This window comes from Tetrao urogallus (genome assembly GCF_951394365.1).
Source record: "Tetrao urogallus genome assembly, chromosome: 1".
NCBI classification, from domain to species: domain Eukaryota; kingdom Metazoa; phylum Chordata; class Aves; order Galliformes; family Phasianidae; genus Tetrao; species Tetrao urogallus.
This window is the reverse complement of record NC_136813.1, coordinates 130,381,685-130,403,217: the sequence shown is the minus strand read 5'-3', so window position 1 is coordinate 130,403,217 and position 21,533 is coordinate 130,381,685. Positions and strand designations below refer to the sequence as shown.

Sequence of the window (21,533 nt, the reverse complement as noted above, 5' to 3'; positions counted from 1 at the left end):
CCCCTTGATTCTTACCCACAAGCTCTCCACTGCTACACCGCTCTCCCCCGGGTGGAGTTCAATACATTCAAACTGCTCTTTTACATAAAGAGCAAATGTAAGAGCAAATATGTATTTCTTACTACATGCACAACAATATTACCCCATTGCTAATCTTCATGCAGATATTAAATATAATTTTTATTTTTATTCTGATCACAGTTTTCAGAGGGTGAGTTTAATCATTCTCTTTGTTTCTATTCACTGTGATAGCAGTACTCTCTCTGTTGAGAGCAGTTGTAATACATGTAGTTGCACTTCTGAGCTTAAGTATGTCACTCTTGGTGTTAAGGACACTCCAGTGTGAAGGAGTTCTCATTTCCGGTGCTTCTTCAGATTGACATTTTATATACAGAAAATATTGGAAACAGCCACTAACTCTGTTGTGGTATTCTTCTGCAGGTAATTTTTATGTTCATGAAATGATAAAATATGGTTTTCTGCTGCTTGCAGATCCCAATCAAAGCAGAGGAGAATGCTAGAAAGAAAATTATTTTAACAAAAATTCTCTTTTTTATAAAAAAAAAAACACCCTGAAACAGAAGGACGTAAACTGCTTAAACTTTGTTCTACTAGACAGTTCTTATATCATTTATATTGATATTAGTATGTCCATTCAACCAATTGCAGAAGACATCTTCTACGTATGATTATTTCTTGCTTAGACAGTAGGTGGCATCTGCATTGTGATAGTGATAAGTAGTGCCTGTGTGCCATTATGCTATTTTATTAATTCTTTATACAGCTCATTTTCAAGGCATATGTTCTTTCTACTTCAAGCACAACTGCTTTTATCTGGAGTTTATTTTCTCAATACAACTAACTATATTATGTATCAGTAAAGGCATTGCTCTGCTAGGCAACTTTAGCAGGTATTTGCAATCCACTCACAGGAAATAGGTCTTTGTTTTCTGCTAAGTTTTGTTCAGTCAGCAAGACATGTGTGCCACAAGGAAGGCATTCAACCAGTGTAGGGGGAATGTGGTCAACCGAATTTACTGGATCAAGTGATTTGTCTGGATGCAAATTCTGTTGCTTAGTTCATAAGATCTTCAGGAGATCAGCAAATAAAGACAGCTAGTCCCTGGGCACCCATAGAAATGTTGTTTCTCAAGCCTAAGCAGCATATATTATAATGTCTGCCACATTTTTTTTTGTCTAAGGGAGACTGATATGTTAGACATCTGTTCTAAGTTACAATAGAAAAAACGATTCAGAAAAACAAATCAAAATGTATCTTATGACTTTTTAAAATAAAATTTTACTTTAAACAAAAGTGCTTTTCATTCCAGGGTAATGCTTTGAAAAATTAGTCCATAAGAGCAGTTCTGTTGAATGAGAAGTGGCAGGTGCGAGTGATTTGTAAGTTTCTTGTGTGAGAGCTTTGAAGAACCAAAAGTGGACTGGTGCTGCAAGATTCCAAACAGAGGCTACACCTCCATCCTGGAGGATTACTTGGTTGGAAGTATTCAGATAAAATAATGCTTCATTGAATCTCCTGAAGAAATGTAAACTGTCATTCTCTTCTTTTTCTAAAATAAAAACAAATGAGAGAAGAAAGATCAGCAGAGGCACTAGTGATCTGCCAGCTCTCTTGTGATTCTTCTTTTTTTCTGGCTCTGTACTTATTCAAAGGACAGGAAAGTGAATGTGAGTTCAGTCTTGGTCTTTCCAGTAGAGTGGATGGCTTTTCATTATCTTTCTGTAATTCCATGGAAAACGCCTGGTTCCGCAATCATCAGAGAGCACTGCTATTCTCTTCCTGGTTGTATGTTAACTCTTCTGCCCACTTGACTTTGCTCCCTATCCTGCCTTGCAGAAACCGTGTTGTTCTCAGTGCATTATACCTTTTCTTGTTTATTTGTTTGTTTGGGGATTTTTTCTTGTTCGTTTGCTTTTACATCTGCTGCTTTGCTGATTTCTGATTTCCACAATAAGTGTAATCAAGCCCTTTTAAAATTTGAGGTTAGTTTGAAAAGGCAATTATTATTCTGTATCTATTTTCTAGAGTACATTGACTGTGAGAACAGAGCCACCTTAAAGCTTTCCAACAAGTTAAATGAAATTAAATTTTGATGTCTAATGAAGGAGTATTTACCTCACAGGTCCTATGAAGGAGGCTGGGAACAGAGTTTGCATTGAAATAAGTGCAAGCATTCTTTTCTGTTCTCTGAAGCAAAAGCTGCCGTCCTACAGACAGATTCTTGGGCGCATCATCAAGTTCAGTCATCTGTCCTAGGCACTGGCAAAGTCATCAGAAAAGCCGCAGTCATATTTGCCAGCTTGGCACCCTGCTGCCTTAGAATTTGTCTGTTTCTAAATAAGCCATGCCTGAGAGGACCAGTTCGTAAATGAAAAAGATGAATTCTGTACACTTGGCTGTACCCTGCACAGGAGTAGGGCAGCTGTGGGAAAGGAGATGGAGGACAATTCTTGGAATTCTTTGAAGTGTCTGTGTAGTATTTGTTATGTTGCTATCTCTATCAAAGGAATTATTAGTGTCATCAATGGTAGGAGAGTAAAAACTTGCACAATGTAACCTTGGGGAGATAAAAGAGAAGACTAAGAAATGTCTTATTTGCAACCAGGTAATTAATAGCAGCAATTGCCTACTCATCCTTACGACCCTTCACAGGCTACATGGAAGTACTAATTTTCAACTGCTGATTTTTCTCTTCTCTCTTGTACTTGTTTCTGTGAGTAATTTGCAGTGGGATTTAAGAATCTGCAAAGCCCAAGCTCAACCCCTCTGGCAAATTACCTGTTATTTACCCTCTTAAGTGTAAACAGTAAGATGTTTTCTTCAACGATATGGAAATTAAATCCCTGGTATGCTCTGGGTATGTTCCATTGCTCCATGGCAATATAAAGCAGTAATGAGACCTTAAGAATGCTGCAGGATGTCTAATGAAAATCAGGTTGGATGGCAACCTTAGACATGGAAGTTGTGCAGCAGTAAAGAACTGCATTTTGTGTGCTAATCTTTGATATGAAAAGCTGCAGAGAAACATTTTAAATTAACTGTTACTATAATTAGCAGTAGTCTTATATTCACGCTCTCTCCTTCTGTGAGTAGTCCTGTCTCCAGCTAAGACAAACAGAAAACAAGCATATAGAATACCTCCATGACAAAGTGTATTGACTTCCATGCTCACGTTCTGCCAGAAGCTGATCCTGACAGTAAGAACCTCAGCACAACCCTGAAATCACAAAGAACTTCATTTTCATGGTGTGTCTCTGAATTTGAAACACCTTGAGCAAAGCATACACAGTGTGCTAGCAGGGCCAGCTTTTGTGTAAGAAATATCAGATATCACTTGTAATAGGGTCTACACTGATCACACCACATCTTAGGTGTCTTTTTCTACAATGTAGTCTAATAGGCTGTCTGCAAGCTAATCTGTCCTATCATTACCTTATGATTTACAGTGTTCCAGTTTCTGAAGGATATGAGGAGCAGATGTTCAAGCAGGAAAGTTGACTGAGCAGCCTACTTCTTCCACCTGCCTGCCAGCTCCCAACCCAGAGAGCAGACGGTGCCTGCTGCAAAGCCATTTGGGTACCAGCTTTCTCCTCTCCCCACACTGTACCAATAGAATGTGAACACGTCACCTGTTTTGATAACAAGATGCATCTCATCTCATTCCTTTCCTTCGTTATAGTATTTTCTTTTTCATTTCCCGTTTTTTCCAGAGCTGCTCATTTTAGCACTGCTTTTCCTTCTCTGACACAAGAGATAACTCAGCTGGATTCTGTCCCATCTTCCCTTCTGCCCTGTGGCCAAAATCTCTGGCTGGAGAGGGCTGGCTCTTGATTTTCTGTCCCTGGAAAATACAAATACACACTTCTGCTGCTGCAGGAGCCAGAAAAAGGAGACTTGAGCTGCACTGCAGGTGTGGAGTTATTGAATATAAAAAGGAAGAAAAACAGTTGTTTGCAGAAGGATGTTAGAAGCATGTCTCAGAGCACCCTAGTATATGTCTGATTGCTGCTGAACAGAGGAAGTCTAGTTGACTTCACTGCTAACTCTCAGGTCAGAACCTTTCTGTTTCCAGCCCCATTATGCTATATCCTAGAAAGTGACTTCTGGACAGTGCATCTGAATTCCCCTGCACTTGTTGAGGGCAACGGCATTTGTCCCAAGTCAGAATCTTGAAGAGTGAGGAAATCTCTCTTGTTACTGACAGCAAGATCTTCTAGCTAGATCAAGCAAGTTTTTATGTTGAGTTCTATCTCGCAGATACTGTGAAAATTGTCAGAAAAAAAAAAAATAAATAAATCTTCATATATTTCTTTATTGTCAGCCCTGAGTTTTAAATCATTCCAATGTAGTCTTCCTCTGTCACAGCTAGGTGTCCAGTCCTATCTTGAAAATTTCATCAGTATTTTGAGTATTTCTCCATCCTGTGACCTCAGAAGTTGTATTTTCCAATCTCTGCCAAGCTCTTGCAATGGCAGACTGAAGATGTGTGGGCCAGGAAAGTGGAAAGACAGAATTACAACTACATATTTGTTCAGTCATTGAGTAAACATTTTAGCAAAGCCTACAATGAGTCATCACATTAAAAGCTGGCCTTTGTATCCTCCTTGGGACTTGCTTTTATGAAATGAACATAGAAGTCAGACCGAGTTAATCCAAATTGTTTCGAAACTGAGGTCTACAGGATTTTAAAAGCACGCTTATCCCAGTGGGCAGGCAGAAGAGAGTTGCGCTGCCTCTGCTGCTTTCGCTGGGCATATTTTGAGAGCAGAGCCCTGAAGTGAAGACCCTCCTGGGGCTGCAGGGTAGCACATGGACTGTCAAAAGCTGCTGTGTGGATTCAAACTGTGGAGTGTGTGCTGGGCTGCAGCTGGCAGGAAATGGATTTTAACAGTGAGACATGATGACTGCTTCAACTTCATCACAGCCTGGATCACAAAAGCATGTCTCAGAGAATTCAGGCTCTATCCATCCTCTGTCCTCATGTACACCTTATGTACAAACTATCTGAATCTGACCCATAATCTTTTCATGGGTTGAAACAAAATATTTATTAAGCATGTGTTTGCATTAAGATTTATCTAAGCTTATTCTATGTGAACAGTTAACCATAAAAGTAATCAAAACATGGGTCTGCTCAGCTGATCCACCTTCTGTGGAGTGTAACTGTTCAAAATAAGGAAAACATTTTTCTTGTGTTATTTTGCTTCCTCTCTGAATCCTAAGCCTTCCATTTTAGGAAAATTAAAGTTGTTTTAATGTTCTGTGTCTGGGAGAATAAGAGGGATATCCCAACATGAAAAAGTAGTGTTTCTGGTTTCTATAAATATTTACTATGAAAAATAGACTAGGTGAATGAATATTCACTTGGAGCACAAGCCTTATGAGGAGTGGCTGAGAGAACTCTACCACTACCTGAAGGCAGGTTGTGGTGAGGTGGGGGTTGGCTTCTTCTCCCATATTAATAGCAATAGGACTAAAGGGAGCGGCCTCAAGTTTCACAAGGGAAGGTTCAAGTTGGATGTTAGGAAGAACTTCTCCGAAAGAGTGGTCAGGTGCTAGAACAGGCTGCCCAGATAGGTGGTGGAGTCACCAACCCTGGATGTTTTCAAGAAATGTTTACATGTTGTACTGAGGGACATGGTTTAGTGGGAAATATTGGTGATAGACAGGTGGATGGTAGGACTGGGTGATCTTAGAGATATTTTCCAACTATGATGATTCTGTGATTCTGTGAATATGTTTTAAACAATTGGGATTTGATTTCAATGCAAGTGCAAGTGTGTACAGAAGATTCTGCACTGGTGTAATCTGGCACGTTCAAACTATAGATCATGGTGATGTAGTCTTTTCATAAATGCACCTGCACTTGTCTTTGTGGGGCAGAAATGAACAAGTTCACAGAATCACGGAATCACAGAATAGCAGGGATTGGAAGGAACCTTGAAAGATCATCTAGTCCAATCCCCCTGCCAGAGCAGGAACACCTAGATTAGGTCACACAGGAATGCATCCAGAAGGGTTTTGAATGTCTCCAGAGAAGGAGACAACCTCTCTGAGCAGCCTGTTCCAGTGTTCTGTTACCCTCACCGAGAAGTTTTTTCTAGTATTTATGTGGAACCTGCTATGTTACAACTTCTACCTGTTGCCCCTTATCCTATCATTAGACGTCACTGAGGACTTCTGACTGTCACCCAGGCAGGGGCCATCACTAATTTAAACCAAAATGTTTTCCTTTAGTTCTGTGTTTGTCCTGACAAATGCCAATTCTTGCTTTCAATTCAAACATCTCTGTTAATTAACCAGTTAGTTGTTGAGGGGAAGTGAAATGCTGTGAGTTTTGTGATTCTATAGTTCTGTGTTCAAAATGGGCTTTTTCCTATGTTCGTGATGTGAAATATCCCCGCCACATAGCAGAGTGTTGAGGCAGGGCAAGGGGACAGCTGTGGTGTGTGCAGTGTAGTGGTTGGTCCTTGCGATGGAAATGAGGGCAGCGTGTCCTGCTGTGGGGTACGTGCTTGTGTGTCAAAGGCAAGAAGGAGATGCAGGAACCTACAAGCAAACTCTAAGGTTCCTAAAGCAGAGAGACAATTATTATTTTTCTTTTAAAAAAGAAAATGTGTTTATTTTGTTTTGCGGTTTTTCATTATTTTGTGTCGTTTTAAACTGCTGATTGCCCAGTCTTGAAAGAAAAGTCCAAACAAAGCATCCGGACTGGACCTTCTTGCTGAAGTTCAGTACTTCTTTCCATCCAAACCAACGTCTAGTCCTCCACAGCTGCCTCTGCCTCTTCTTTTACTTCTTCTCCCACCCTGAGCTGGGATGAGGGAGAGGGACAGGAAGGATGGGCTCATGGGAGCCTTAGCTGTCACAAGAAGAATTATCAGGAAATGAAGGCTCCATGTGAGCCTGTAGGCTGGTGCTGAGTTCAGGCTCTCCTGGCTAACAGTAAACTTACAGGATCCATGCCCCCCCTGCGATGTTCGAGGCCCCCAGTGTTGAGGTCCCTCTGTTGGATTCCTCCCTCTGGCCTGGCACAGCAGCTCGAAGGATGGCTGTCCCTGCCCTGCCCTCTTCCTCAGGACTTGGTGAAGAAGAGACGAGAGGTCTTGGGAAGGGGCAAGGAAAGGAGACGAGAAGGAAGGGCTCATAGGAGCCTTGGCTGCGGAAAGGTGAATGACCAGGAAATGGAGGCTCCACGTGAGCCCACAGGATAGCCACAATGATCTTGGGGCTCTCCTGGGTAAGACCAAACTTACAGGATAAGAGGATCACTGCCAGCGTCGAGGCGGCCATTTCAAGGGAGGTAGACGGATCCTGGTGCCCCTGTGATGTGCTCTGGGGCGCGACCTCTTTCTGATCAGCCTGGCAACAACAGAGTGATGTCCACTCTGCCCCAATGAAGGTGGATCCACCTCCATCAGGTTGTCTTCTGGGGGTAGATCCACCTCCATGGGCTGTGCACTGCTTCCAGGCGGGTCCACCTCCATGGGCTTGATGTCATCACCCATTTCCAGCAGCCGCCTCTTCTTAGTGGGTGGCTGCTCCATCTTATCCTTAGAAATAATGAGTATCTCTTTCCGAGACTCAGAGTCCAGCAGCCTCTAGCTGAGTCAGCTCAGGGACTGCCGTTGGGGGCAGCTCAGTGGCCATGGCAACAGGATTCTGAGTGCCCCATGCTGGCCCAAATGCAGTGGCTGGCAGTTGCATTGGACAGCCTGTGAGGCTCTTCAGGCCTGGTGCTGGGATTTTCCACCCGGAGAATGGGAAGACTGATTAGGGATTGCTGTCCTCAGCCAGTTCTCTCCTTGGCCACAGAACGGGTGGTTGAAGGTGAGGTAACCTTAGTAACAAAATTAATGCATCTAAGCAAGGAAACTATTATTTTGAAATGAAAACATGATAAAGAGCAACAAAAACATAGAACTAGTGGGATACGTGACCTTGTTTTTGTGATACTGATATGTCAGTCTGGTTCGATGGCAGTGGCTGCAATTCTCATTGAGTTCCTGAGGTGTTCATCAGACGTTTCTTACATACTTTACTCTTTCTGTACTTCCTGCTTGGAAAGAGTTGCTCACAAATGTATGTACAGCCGAAAAGCAATGACACAAATAAGACACAATTGTGAATTGAGAGGTATTTCTTTCTGGTCAGATAGGGAACAAGTTCATTCTACCTGTGTTCCAAGGGAAATGCAAACTGTTTAGCTGCACTGAGGCTAAGCTGGGCTCTGCTTCATTAAACTAAAATTCTTGCCTATATGATAGTTCAGACAGAACTAGTAATGCTTGCCTTTAATAAAGCAATCACCAAGTATGTTCCTGACTTGCTGTTGCAAGTGATTTTATTTTAAATCATCTCATTTGCCTGTAGCTGAGCTAGGAAGGCCACGGTGGGATTCAGTAGCCTAAACTCAGGCTATTTTACACAGCACAGTGTGACTGAAGACAACTGCTCGGGTTTGGCACGTAGCAGATATTGCCTCTAGTAAGCCCATGTCCTTCCAAGGCAGCAGCTGGAGGCCAAATGGGAATTTCTAGGACATCTAAAATGGCACAAGGTATCTACATTCAAGTAAAATAATTACATCTCATTGAAACTTGGAGTTAACTGGAGTGAAATCTGAAAGAATTGGTTTATCAACCACCATATATGCTTGTGCTTGCAGCCATCTTCAGTCTGTGCAAAAACTATTTGTATTTCTTTCCAGTCCATAAAGTAATTATTTATGTTTATCAAACTACAGGAAGAAATGTTCTTTCAATCTCCTTCAGAGAGTTTGATAAACTTCTCATGTACCTTCCCTTTCATGTCTAGATATTTCAGATAGAAACACTGCACAGTTTTCAAGGATTTTCAGTACTTATAAACCTTTAGATGTTCAGAGTTTTTGTGTAACCAGGAAGGCTTTTCAGAATCTAGTAGGTGATCTTATTCGGCTCTGACCTTTAAAGGAAAAGAGGATCTAGAAAGTGATTGCCTTATGAAAGGTGAAGGAATACTTCATTACCAAAAAATGCATGTACTTTAGTAGCAGTGTTGTAGCACCTTATATATGATTTGAAGGAGTCAGAGTCTAATGGCATTACAATTTTTTATCTGTAGATAGAAGTGCTTGATAAGTCTTGTGCTTGCTTTAGGTTATGTGACATACTCAGGTGTGCTGAGTTTACACAGTCAACTTCTCCGATTTCTGTCCTGTTAAAACTAGCATTATCTGTTAGGTTTGAGTAACCTCATGAAATATTGAGTAACCTCATGAAATAAGAGAAATTGCATTATGATCCAGACGTTTATAAGGAATTTGAGGTTTGGGATGTTCTTAAAACTGAAGGGACAGTTGTTAAGGGCAAAAAAGCAAAATAGCAGTCCATTTCAGTGAAAAGGAAATCCCAGGTAATGGGTGGGATGTTAGTGGCAATATAAATTAGCTCATGATTCTGTTTGCGCTTACAAAAATAAATCAAAGTTGTACAAAAACTCTGGCTCTCATCAAGGAAAAGATCCACAGTTATCCATTCAATTAACCACAAAAACATAAAGCCCACACAGCTTTACTAACACAAATGAGCTTGTAATTAGAGAAAGCTACATGATATACCTGTGAAAAATGCTCGGGTTTCATTTTACATCTGACTTTTATGTAGAGAATAACTCCACTTCCAAAGCTTTTACAAACTTCAGTAGAACTGAAAGTTGAATTTTTGCTTAAGACAAATACCAATGAGTAAAAAACAAACAAAGTGGGCTCATGTTTTTTTTAGCAATAGTGCCAATTTCATTAACGTCTCCTCGACTCAGGTTAGTGAAGGCTTCTGGAACTAAAATGGTCTTTAAATGTACCTCCTAGCTGATATATGTTTGACTGTGTAAGTGCACTGATAGAAGAAAAAAGATAGATTTAGAATCTCATTAGTTATAAATGGGAATTCAGTATCACCAACAAATAAACATTTTTTTTTTCGTTCTATGTTGCTAAGATGCCTATAGTCACCAAGTACAAATTAGTCTGGAGTACATTCATTGCTTCTTCTGGAAGTGTTATAGAATAAAAATCAGTTTTAAATACACTGATTTTTTCCCCTCTTCAGGCTGTTGAAAAATGCACAGAATGAAGTTCATTTCAAAATCTGGTATCGGAAACTACTGGCTGCTCTCCAATTCACTGCTGGGAAAACCTTGAACAATGAATTTTCTAAGGAGGAGAAACTTATCAGAATTTTGGAAGACATTGCTGAAAAAGTAAAAGCTGCCAGTGACATGAAAAGAAAGGTTTGTTAAAAAATATTTCCCCTTCCATCTAAGCTTATCCAGGTAATTTTACTTTTTCCAAAGTGTCTTTTCTTACCTCAGTACCCTTTATGTAAATAAACCCAATATTTGAATGAAATTTTCAATACATATATTTTTGCTGGGCCGTTTGGAGCCCATTATTTTCTTACCATTATTGCTCTTGAGATCAGTGTATCTTTCAACCCGCTTAAATTCCTCATTCCATGGTTTCTTAAATTTGGTGGTGGTCAGAAACAGTGAGGTGAGTAACAATTGAAAGGAACACATTCTACATCTCTTTCCAAAATATGTCTCCTGTAGAGGTGCCATTTTCCTTGAAAACTTTGCTGAAAGTTGTCACTAACATGCTGAACATTCTCATTTCTTAACAAAGCCAATCAAAATGTTCAGTACTTCACATCTCATATATAGCAGTCAGTAATTAATACTGCAAGTGTAACTGCAGAGATGCATTCTTGGCAGTAGAAAGCTTACAGTTATCTCCAGCAGGTGCAGTTTTTATGTTGCATGGGTATGTTTCCAATTCAAATATTAATTTTCCAAGACATCTTACATTACTTACCTAAAGTGTAGAACAATTTCTTGACAAGATCTCAGTGAAGCAAGCCAAAAAGACAGATAAAAATATACCTGCCACTGCTAGTTATCATGAAAGTTACCACGAATTCTTTTTGCCTTGTTAAGGATTCAAAGATTTTCATAGTATTTTTCAGAATACTCTGTGTTGCCACTGAAAGCAGCAAAGCAAAGGTGGAAGTAAAAATAAAAAATATATTTGCAAAAAGAAAAATCCATGTAAATGAAAAGAAATAGTAGTGATGCATTATAAATGACTTGCATATTTCATCTCTTTGAGATTAATCTCCAGGCTGTAGTTACCGTGGTACTGAGGAACTTCCAAACCTTGCAGTTAACACACCAACTGTTAGGTGAGGGAGATCACAGTGTTGAGGCAACAAATCGTAAAGCTATCCAGAAAGGCAAAAAAGACATGAGATGCAGCAGAGGAGGTGCGAGACTAATCGGCCACTAATGAAGGGTGTCAAAAATGAACCTACATGACAGCATAAACAGGGAGAGAACCTAAATAGTAAAAACATCAATACAGAGTAAAATCACAGGTTGTTTTGTTTTGTTTTGTTTTTTAATAACTGTACCTCAGTGTGACCTCATTAACTGTTAAATGTTTACATTGATGCTATTAGTGCCAGAAATTTGACTATTTGATTCTAATGTAGCAAGACAGTCAATGACTTAAGAACTGCTATTATATTCTTTCATGTTGCCATAATGATGTGCTTGTTGCAGGAGGTGTTAAAGATGGAACTCAATAGACTTCAGCAGTTCTTCCAGGAAGTAAAAGTTTGCCGACTTCCCCTAAACCCTGCACTTGTTGTGCAAGGCATAGAGGCAGATGTAAGTCTAGATCATGCAATGAATTACATTTTTTGTTTGTTCGTATTTTAATATGAAGAGGAGGAGAGATTGAATGGCTGTACTGGCTGGGAAATCATCCTACTGGTATTAAGGATAAGTTATCTGGTAAACTGTCATCCAGACTAATCCCCTTGAAACTCAGGGCCTTTGTTGAAGGCAGAGGTGAAGGGGATTACTGGGCTAGGTATTGCCTATCCGTCTTACCTTGTGCAGCAGCAGCACATATTTCAAACTCTCAGCAGTTTTCTCTTAGTTCAGCTCTCCTGCTGTGGTGTTGAGCTTGGCAAAGGCACCTGGATTTCATAAAAATGACTCTTGTTTTCCATTCTATCCACGTAGCACTTAATGGCAGTTTTTTCCCATCCAAGACTGTCCTCTGTCACAGATGGGGGCAGCTAAATATCTAGACCTACTCTATTTTCGCATACAGGAGACAAGGCACTGGCTGAGAATTAAATATTAAAATTAAATATTCACAGTAAGTCAACTATGTCTACAACTCATATTAAAAGTGATTTGTAAATAAAGGAAACAGTTAATGCTGTTTAGAGTTGCTTAATTTGACTTTGACCACAATACTAAGACTCAGTTATTCGTTGTTTAGAATGTTTTCATAATCAATATTATGCCAGAAATAGGCTGTTCTAAGTCCACAAAAGGAAAAGGTATCCAGCAGCAAGGAAAAATAAATCTGAAGACCTGTATATATTATTGGTTATAGTTATCTAATTACAGCAATTTGTGCTCTATTTTTGTTCTCTGGCTCATTATCCACAGTGGACCTTATTCTGAGAGGTGCTGATCCCTTCAATTGTCTTTGACCTGTGATTCTCCAAGTAATTGCTATTCAGTCTTGATCTCTCAGAGAACAGAGGTCTTCCAGCACCCTGCAGGTTTGGGCCAATTGTGGATGATATAAGTTGGAAAAATTTGAAGCCTTCTGCTTCTCACTACTTTCAGGCTTTTTGGAAATAATGACTAATAGGGAAGTATTTCACCATACAATCATGCTATTTATACTGCACCAGCTTGGCTGGAGAGATACAAAATGTGTAAATGTAAGTATCTGAAGAGATTTTTTTCACTTTTCTCATATCATTATAGGCTCTTATAATACTATAAATATCTGCAGCTTTTTTCCTTATTTGTTTGATAATATAATCATGCAAACTAGCATTTTTAAATGCTCATAACACCCTCAAATTTAATTAATTTTGCTATCATCCATCAATTTTACTAGTAGCAAGCACTGATGGCAGCTCTATCACTAATGCATTGTAGGCAGTAACCTTTCAAATACTTATTCAGACATTTCAATTGTCAAAATTCCATAGGGGGTCAAGATTTCTTCTTCAGTCGTAGCTATTGAATGTTGCAGAGAAATGGTGTGGCTAAGACAATATTTGAATTTGTGCTTTGAGATTTTTAGATGAAAAGCATGAGACAGCTCTGACTAGAAGTGGTTTTGTACAAATTAGCCTCCATTACACTCCACCAAGTAAGCACAGCAGTAGCTGCAGTGAGGTGCTCATTATTTCTAGAAACCAAGGCATTAATTTACCATTGTCTTTGGTTATGTTGTTGGGTTCCCCCCCCCCTTTTTTATAGTGATGATAATAATACCAACCTAACTCACACAGGATTTGGTATGCTTGGCTAATTAATGCTTTTTGAAGCCTGTTGAGATCTTCAAGTGGAAGGAGCTACGGCGCATGAGAGGTCATTAAACAAAAACTCTCATATTTAATTAAGACAAATTCCACATAAAATCAATTGTGTTTTTCAGAATTTTCTGTATCCTTAGTCAGCATGAGGTGACCAGCGAGATTAACAACTTCTTTGCTTTCATAAAGACTATACCATCTGTAATTTTTTTGCAGAATTAAAAATGGGACTGAAGACATTTCATTGCTTTGCAGATTCCCATTCGATTAAGCTATATTTTTTTGACTACTAAATCCCAGACAAAGTTTAGCATTAGAAAACTGAGTGAAAGTGAAAAAGAATTAGTATGTAAAATATTATCTGTTCATATAATCTGATTACTGAGTGGAACAATTGTCAGTGGAAAAAGAGTTTCTCATTTTCCTGATCCAATTAAACAGCCAGTAATATCAATAATTATTTGTTTTTGTTATCTGAGATTTTGAGCGGTGTGAAAGATGTTACCTTTTTTGGCATTATTGTACTAACCTGTTGTTTTATGTATGTGTTACTGCTGTCGTCTTGCTTTCTTTTTCCCTGAAGTCATGTTCATATTTTACATCGAATGCTTTTCCATTAAAAATCTCCTTCATCAATGCAAATGCTCCAATTGGAAATATCAATATTATTTTTAAGGTGAGTTACTCTTCTAATATTTACTTCCTTTTGTATGCAAAAGGCTGATTTTAACTTCACCTGATTCATGTTTTAAATGTAGAGCCTGAAAATGTTTGATTTGGCTCTGTTCTTCACTTTTCACAGTTATTTTTGTTACTAGAACTTTCATTGGAATATGCAGAGAAAATACTCTGATGTACTCAACTTATTGATTGAGAATCAAATTATTTCTTTCATCCCTTTTTCCTTAGTGGAGAAAACCAGGCTCAAATATAAAGCTTATTTTCTAAAACTGGTTTGTTAACCACACAAAATCAGAGGGCACATCGTAAGAAGAGATTGTTCAGTATGACTGACTCCTGTAACCATATCCATATGTCTCTCACAAATCAAGATGCTACAGTGTCAAAGACTATTTGCTGGAGAGAGTTTAATTCCAGCCCTACTAGCCAGTGTGGGGGAATGGTGACTGCAGAGGAGCTCTGTCTCAGTAGAGTTAGTTGGAGGAACTGACTAGTATTCTAGTTTATTTTCCATTAAGCTTTGTAGTTGGGACAGTGCTATGTCCATCAGAAAAAGATAATGCTTGTAATCTAGAATAGTTTCTCTTTCAAAAGTGTATGTCTTCCATAACAACGGATGCTGGTTTTGAAAGAACACCGAAGGTCATAAAATGGCTGATGCATACAAAGCAGTTGATGTTGCCAAAGAAAACTTATTCCTTGATTTCTGGCAACGTCATGTTCCAATCCTAAAGCATAACAATTGATATAAATAGATCATAGAATCATAGAATCACAAGGCTGGAAAGGACCTGAAAGATCATCTAGTCCAACCGTCCTCCCATTACCACTGCTACCACAAGCACTAACTCATATCTCACAGCTCCTCATCCAGACAACTCTTGAACACTGCCAGAGACGGCAACTCCACCACCTCCCTGGGCAGCCATTCCAGTGCCTGACCACTCTCTGAGAGAAAATCTTCTTCCTTATGTCTAATCTAAACCTCTTCTGATACAACTTGAGACCATTTCCTCAGGTCCTGTTTGCTGCCTGGGAGAAGAGGCCAAACCCCTCCTCACCACAACCTCCCTTCAGGAAGTTGTAGAGTGCAATGAGGTCTCCCCTGAGCATCCTCTTCTCCAGACTAAACTATCCCAGCTCCCTCAGCTGTTCCTCATAAGACTTGTGCTCCAGATCCCTTCTCTGGACACGTTCCAGGGCCTCAATGTCTTTCCTGTACTGAGGGGCCCAAAACTGAACACAATACTCGAGGTGCAGCCTCACCAGTGCTGAGTACAGGGTCATGATTACCGCCCTTTCCTGCTGGCCATGCTATTTCTAATGCAGGCCAGGATGCTGTTGGCCCTCTTAGCCACCTAGGCACACTGTCGGCTCATGTTCAGCTGAGCATCAACCAACACCCCCAGGTTCATTTCCTCTTCACAGTCATCCAGCCACTCATCCCCAAGCCTATAGAGCTGCTTAGGGTTGGTGTGGCCAAAGTGCAGGACCCAGCACTTGGACTTGTTGAACTTCATCCCATTCACCTCAGCCCAGCGATCCAGCTTGTCTAAATTCCTCTGAAGGGCCACCCTAACCTCAGGCAGATCAACACCACCTCCCAACTTGGTGTCATCCTCAGACTTACTGAGGGTACACTCAATCCCCTCATCTAGGTCATCAATAAAGATATCAAACAAGATGGGCCCCAGTACAGACCCCTGGGGGACACCACTTGTAACGGGTCTCCAGCTTAACCAGCTTAACCAGTCTCCGTTAACCACTGTTTGTTGGGCATGGCCCTCTAGCCAGTTTCTTATCCAAAGAAGGGTATATTTGTCCAAGCCATGGGCAGCCAATTTCCCCGGGAGAATACTGTGAGAGATCGTGTCAAAGGCTTTGCTGAAGTTTAGGTAGATTACAGCAAGAGCTTTTCCCTCATCTACCAGTCTGGGTGCAGTCATAGAAGGAGATGAGGTTGCTCAAGAACAACCTGCCTTTCATCAGCCCGCGTTGGCTGGGCCTGATAAATAAATAATACAGAGTGTAATTCTCAGGAACAGAAATATGCTCTCCAGGCATCTAGGGGAGGCTAGCAATATTTTGTTTTCTGAATATTTAGAAAGCTTCTTCTTAGGGTATTTCACATGTGAATCTATGTGAGATACAAAACTTACTGATTTCTTGTGCAAATGCTTTGCCATAAGGCATTTAAACATTTGAGCTAGTTCCACCTACACAGAAATTCCCCTGCCTGGTAATGTTCAAGAACCACTAATTTTCTAGCTGCTGTATGAGTATGATCATAGACATAACTTTTTCCAGTCAGCAACCCCTTGTATAAAGGTATTGTTTATTTTTACTGTCATTCAAGTGTTCATTCATGATATACAATGCATACATGAAATAATAAGCACTGATATTGTACTTAAGTAAGTGGAAAGAATATGTTTCTCAGGCCTAGGTAATATATATAGAATTAATTGGAGTCAAGATTACCTTGAAGTGAAGGAAAGATAGATTTGGATTTTTTATTTTAAAAAATAAAGTTGTCTTCTCCAGTACTCATTTAATGGCTGTAAATGTCTGTAGATTGGAATGCATTTGTAAAAAGAACAGAAAAAAAGAGCAAAACATTTAACAATATCAGCAAAAATCACATGTATTTTAGATGGGATTGGGGGTAGGGGTAGATAGAAATAAAAGCAGGCCTTTTATTTTCACAGGCTATTTATCCAGCTATCCAGCAATGGTTGAAGATAATCTCTTCATTACATCTGTGGCCACAATTACAACCCCATTTCACTAAGATTGTTGTTTAACAGACTCCATGGGGAGAGCAGGCACCACTGAATATGAATTATGTCATGGATAAAATGTAAATTGATCATAAATTTCCTCTCAGCCTGCTGCAAACTGCAAGTTGTGAAGCTTAACATTAGGTCAAATGCTGTCATTTTTGAAAAGGGATCTAGCATTAGGTAGACTTTAAAATGTAGCTAAATTAGGATCCTACCTCTGGATTAAATTTTCAAACTTTAATAACTGCATAGGAATAATAAGCAGAAAGATTGTTAATCAGAGAGCATTTGCTACCATTTCTATGGCTGCCTACTTGTGCCATCTATTCTGTTCTATTTCTGACACTGAAAGTTAACTAGCAAATTTGAAGAAAAACAAGAGGGGGTTACTGTAAAATAAATGTAGCAATTTTAGCATAGGAAAGAGTCCAAATTAATTATGAAACTGTGTGGAAATGAAGGAGAAACTTGAACTTTTTGTGCTATTTTAACAGATAGGCGATGATCTACGTCAGGATATGCTGGTTCTGCAAATTATTCGAGTGATTGACAACATATGGCTCCAAGAAGGTCTGGATATGCAAATGATAATTTATAGATGTTTATCTACAGGAAATGGCCAAGGTCAGTTTCAGTTTACAAAGATTACTCCTATCACATTATTCATATCTCATGTAAACAATGGTACAGAAATATCTCAACTTTTATTTTCACGAGTGTCCTGCTTATCTTTCCTTGTTAAAAAAAAAAAAAAAAAAAAGTTCAGAACTTCATTTATTCAAGCCCTAAATCAAATGCCTGTGTAATCCTGAATGTTCATTGCTTTCCAGCAGTACAACCAAATTCATTTAACTTTATAGCAACCTAGGCTAGAAGTTTGCAAAAGCTTCAGTACCATCGGCTTTCACTATATTCTTAAAAGTAACTTCACATATCAAAAAGAGGGCCTTGGAGAAAATTTGCTATAGCTACTAAAGTTTTAATCCAGTGTGATCCCACAAAGATGCTTAAATGAACCCAGAAGCTTGTGGCTACAGAAGGTACCTGTCGACAAGTGATGACAGCTTTCCTATGTTGAATTTCATATATAACTCTTGTGATTTATGCTGCTTAGGGCAGGCCTGACTCATCTGAAAGCCTTATTTCTCTCTTTTATGGTTATAGTAGACCTGTAGCAGAGGTGCCAATTGCCTGCTACAAAAAATTACTGATAGCAAAAAGCTTACTATTTTTCACTGACTCTAAATATTTTACTGAAAATATTCCTTTTACAACAGAAGACTGATGTATTCGGATTATCTTCTGTAGAAAATCTACCAAATAAATAAATAAATAAATAAATAATATAAAGGTACTCCTTTTTTTCTGTGAGCCACAAAGAGAAAATGAGAGAGGATGAAAGATCATGAAGGGACTATGAGGAAGTACATATAACTTCACACACATGGCAGGTGGTTAAGGTGAACAGAAAGAGACTACTGCCTTCTTTGCAGAGGTTGTTTTCAAAGCCTAAAGACTTCCACTTTAAAGGCAAATAACATAAAGAATATTACTTCTGAAGATAGTATTACAGTCTCTCTTACACATTAACACTTAATTTGCTTTTTGCCAAGAAAGATGTAGATAACATCTTGAAATAGTATTGTCTGAACATTCTCTTCCTTTCAGTACCATTGTAGCAGAAAACCTCTCAACATCTCAGATTTTCTCCACAGTGTCATTCCTTAAGAATATGTTAATGTTAATATAACTGATTTATAGTTGATAATCAAGGATAAAAGGACCAAGTGACATGCCTGTGGTCGGGGAGAACATGTACAAAACTACACTGGTTTACTCAGATCCTCCAAGTCCTGAGCTAATGTCTTGCTTTGTGGACCAGCTTTTCCACTCAAGGGACATTGGAGATGATCACTATGTAGTCAAGGGAACACAAGAATCACTTAAAACTCAAGCAAACACAGATAAATATAAAGCAGATAAAGCACTCTGAGGGTATGACTTTCCAGGTATGGCATTGTAGAGAAGCCAGTCACCAACTGAATTCATTTAAAAGTCCTTCCTGTAATGCAGAGCTGCAGAGTGAGGTGCCAGGGGACCACATACAGGAACAGTGGCAGAAGGCTGGTGAGCCAGCTCTCAGTTCCAAAGAAGAAATTAAGTACAAGCAGTAGGGACATAAGATTCGAGTGAAGCATTGCAAAATGTTTAGCTTCTTTTGCATTTTGAAGACCCAGTATATGTCACCTTGGATCAGAGTAATCTCTGCACTATCAGGTAGTATACCGTCTCCAGCTGTGATCAGTATCATATACTGAAAAAAATGTCTGTAGTATTCTTGAAATAAATGCATGTGAAAGAACTATCTATTCCATAGTAAATACCTGATTCAAAAAAAAAAAAAAAAAAACAGATTTTTGTTTGCACATACCTTATACCCACTTTGAATGTTGTTGGCCTTGTTGGTACCTTGAAACACTTATGCATGCACAATTGTTACTGGTGATTTTATTTCTTCATGGAACTGCCATTTTTCACTATCTTCTTTTGTTTTATTGTCTCTTAAGACAAAGAAAAAAGTAAATCTTTGTCTATCTTCTTGATTTAATCCATTGTTTTGTAAGTTTCTAAGTGTGTATTTTTTATGCATGGAATGATCCAAAAATATGCAAATGCATTGGCCGTCTTCACGTTTTTTTAAACTTGTGGGCTTATCTCTCATGTGACCTCTTTTGTATCTGATTAGGACTTGTACAGATGGTGCCAGATGCTACCACACTAGCCAAGATCCACAGGGAATCTGGACTGATAGGACCATTGAAAGAAAACACAATTAAAAAATGGTTCCGTCATCACCATCGTCTGGAATCCAGTTACCAAGAGGTAACATCATAATGAACCTTATTATATATTTAATCCTATATCATGCGAAACAAGAAAGCATAATGACAGTATGCAGCAATAAACAGATGACTCACACTCGAGGCAAACAAGTAACAGGCATAGAAGCCAGGGAATTGATTTAAATTACCATTCTCTTTCCAAAGAGATACTGCTCTGGATCAGCTGCTTTGTAATGCTTTGCCTATAAAAACACATCATAGAGATGTTTTGAAATAGAAACAGTGAAGTGAAGAGAATCTGAAGTATTACATTCTGAGCTCCAAAATATTTTTTTAGGTCCAGCTCTTGAAATAATTGATTTTATATAAGCAGTGCAAAATCTTAGTGGGTTTTCTGTATTTGAAACTAGCCACAGCGATACCAAGTTTTGTAAAGCTGTGTTATAGAAACTGCCTAGTCATATAATACATAAGATCAAGCTTTTCACTTCACATTGTGGGATCCCATGTAATGCATCTGTTTACATGAAACCAAGCATTATGAGTGCACCAAGAAAACCAAAGTTTTATTTATAGAAGCAGAGATTTCCTCTTGAAAGGAACTTCTATTCATTTTGATGGTTGAGCATATTCTAAGGTCCATTAAAAAGTTTTCACTACTTGTGTTGCTAGGACAATTTTTGATTCCTTCTTCATGCCAGCAGTAGATTAGTAGCCAACATTTTAAATGAATTTTAAAGGGAAGCCTTGAGTGTTGTCATTTTGTAAATGAACTGCTTTTTTGAAAGTTCATTAGTAGGCAGATATATAGCAGAAATGTGTTTGATAATCTTTAGTGTTTTATAGTTATTCAATAGGGTTTTGTTCATCCATATTTTTATATCAAGAAGAACATTGGAATTCCTAGTATATGATGTATATTCAGTTAAACAGGATCAAGCCATTCAGAAATAAAAACAAAAAATTGTGTTTACAGTATTATGATAGATGTGCAGCCAACATTTTTGATTGAAAAGTTAGTTATTGACTGAAAACCTGTTTTCTTACACCTGCTGCTCTTTGTAAAAAAAGTGCCATTAACGTGAAATTTTATAAAACCAATTTCTACCGATTTTCTTTTGATTTTTTTTAAACATATAAAATGCAGTCCACTCTGATTTTGCATAGGGCATGCACAAAATTGCTGCTGTATATTCACCTTGCACTTGCTGGTGAATTAACCTTTCTCTTTTACTTAGTAATTTTTTACTCATTCAATATTGTATTTAGGGCACTCAAAATGCTTATGCAGAATAAGCTTTAATATCCTCATTTTATGGTTGAGTGAACAGAATCACAGGAAGCTTAGGTGTTTTATCCAAGGTCATCTAAGTGAGTAAGTAGTACAGTGAGACATAAAATTCACCAGTCTTGTGCTGTGGCCTAAGTCTTCCACAGCGTTGTCATCCAGCGTATCAGCCATTGCCGATGTCACCCTCAATCTACATGGAAATCCTGAATGCCTGAATAATGATTTACCTTGTCTCACGTAGGTTTTGTCCAAAAATGTGATGATCACAAAATACCCATGAGATTAAGACTTTTGAATAAGAATTGCATTTACAGTTCTTAAACTACTATTGATAAAATTAATAAATAAATAAATAAATAAAAAACAAACAAAAAAAAAAAAAAAAAAAAAAAACCAACCAGATGAGAACTATTCCTTTTGCTTTGGGGTAGAAAACTGATCATGATTTTAATCAGAAATAACTCTCCCCACAGGGAAGATGCTGAATGTTGTGACAGTGATTGGGTAGATTCTGCTAAT

At 38.7% G+C, this 21,533-nt stretch overlaps 1 protein-coding gene across 1 annotated transcript in view; it reads left to right on the top strand.

Moving 5' to 3' along the window:
- The window catches only part of PIK3C2G (phosphatidylinositol-4-phosphate 3-kinase catalytic subunit type 2 gamma), a gene marked incomplete at both ends in the record, with an annotated part of 204,350 nt that overhangs the window by 111,188 nt on the left and 71,629 nt on the right, over nt 1-21,533 (top strand). The window contains 5 exons of the mRNA XM_079544626.1: nt 10,114-10,294; nt 11,624-11,731; nt 14,000-14,092; nt 17,375-17,504; nt 19,627-19,763. Of these exons, the coding sequence (XP_079400752.1) occupies nt 10,114-10,294; nt 11,624-11,731; nt 14,000-14,092; nt 17,375-17,504; nt 19,627-19,763 (649 nt within the window). The remainder of the gene's footprint in view (nt 1-10,113; nt 10,295-11,623; nt 11,732-13,999; nt 14,093-17,374; nt 17,505-19,626; nt 19,764-21,533) is intronic.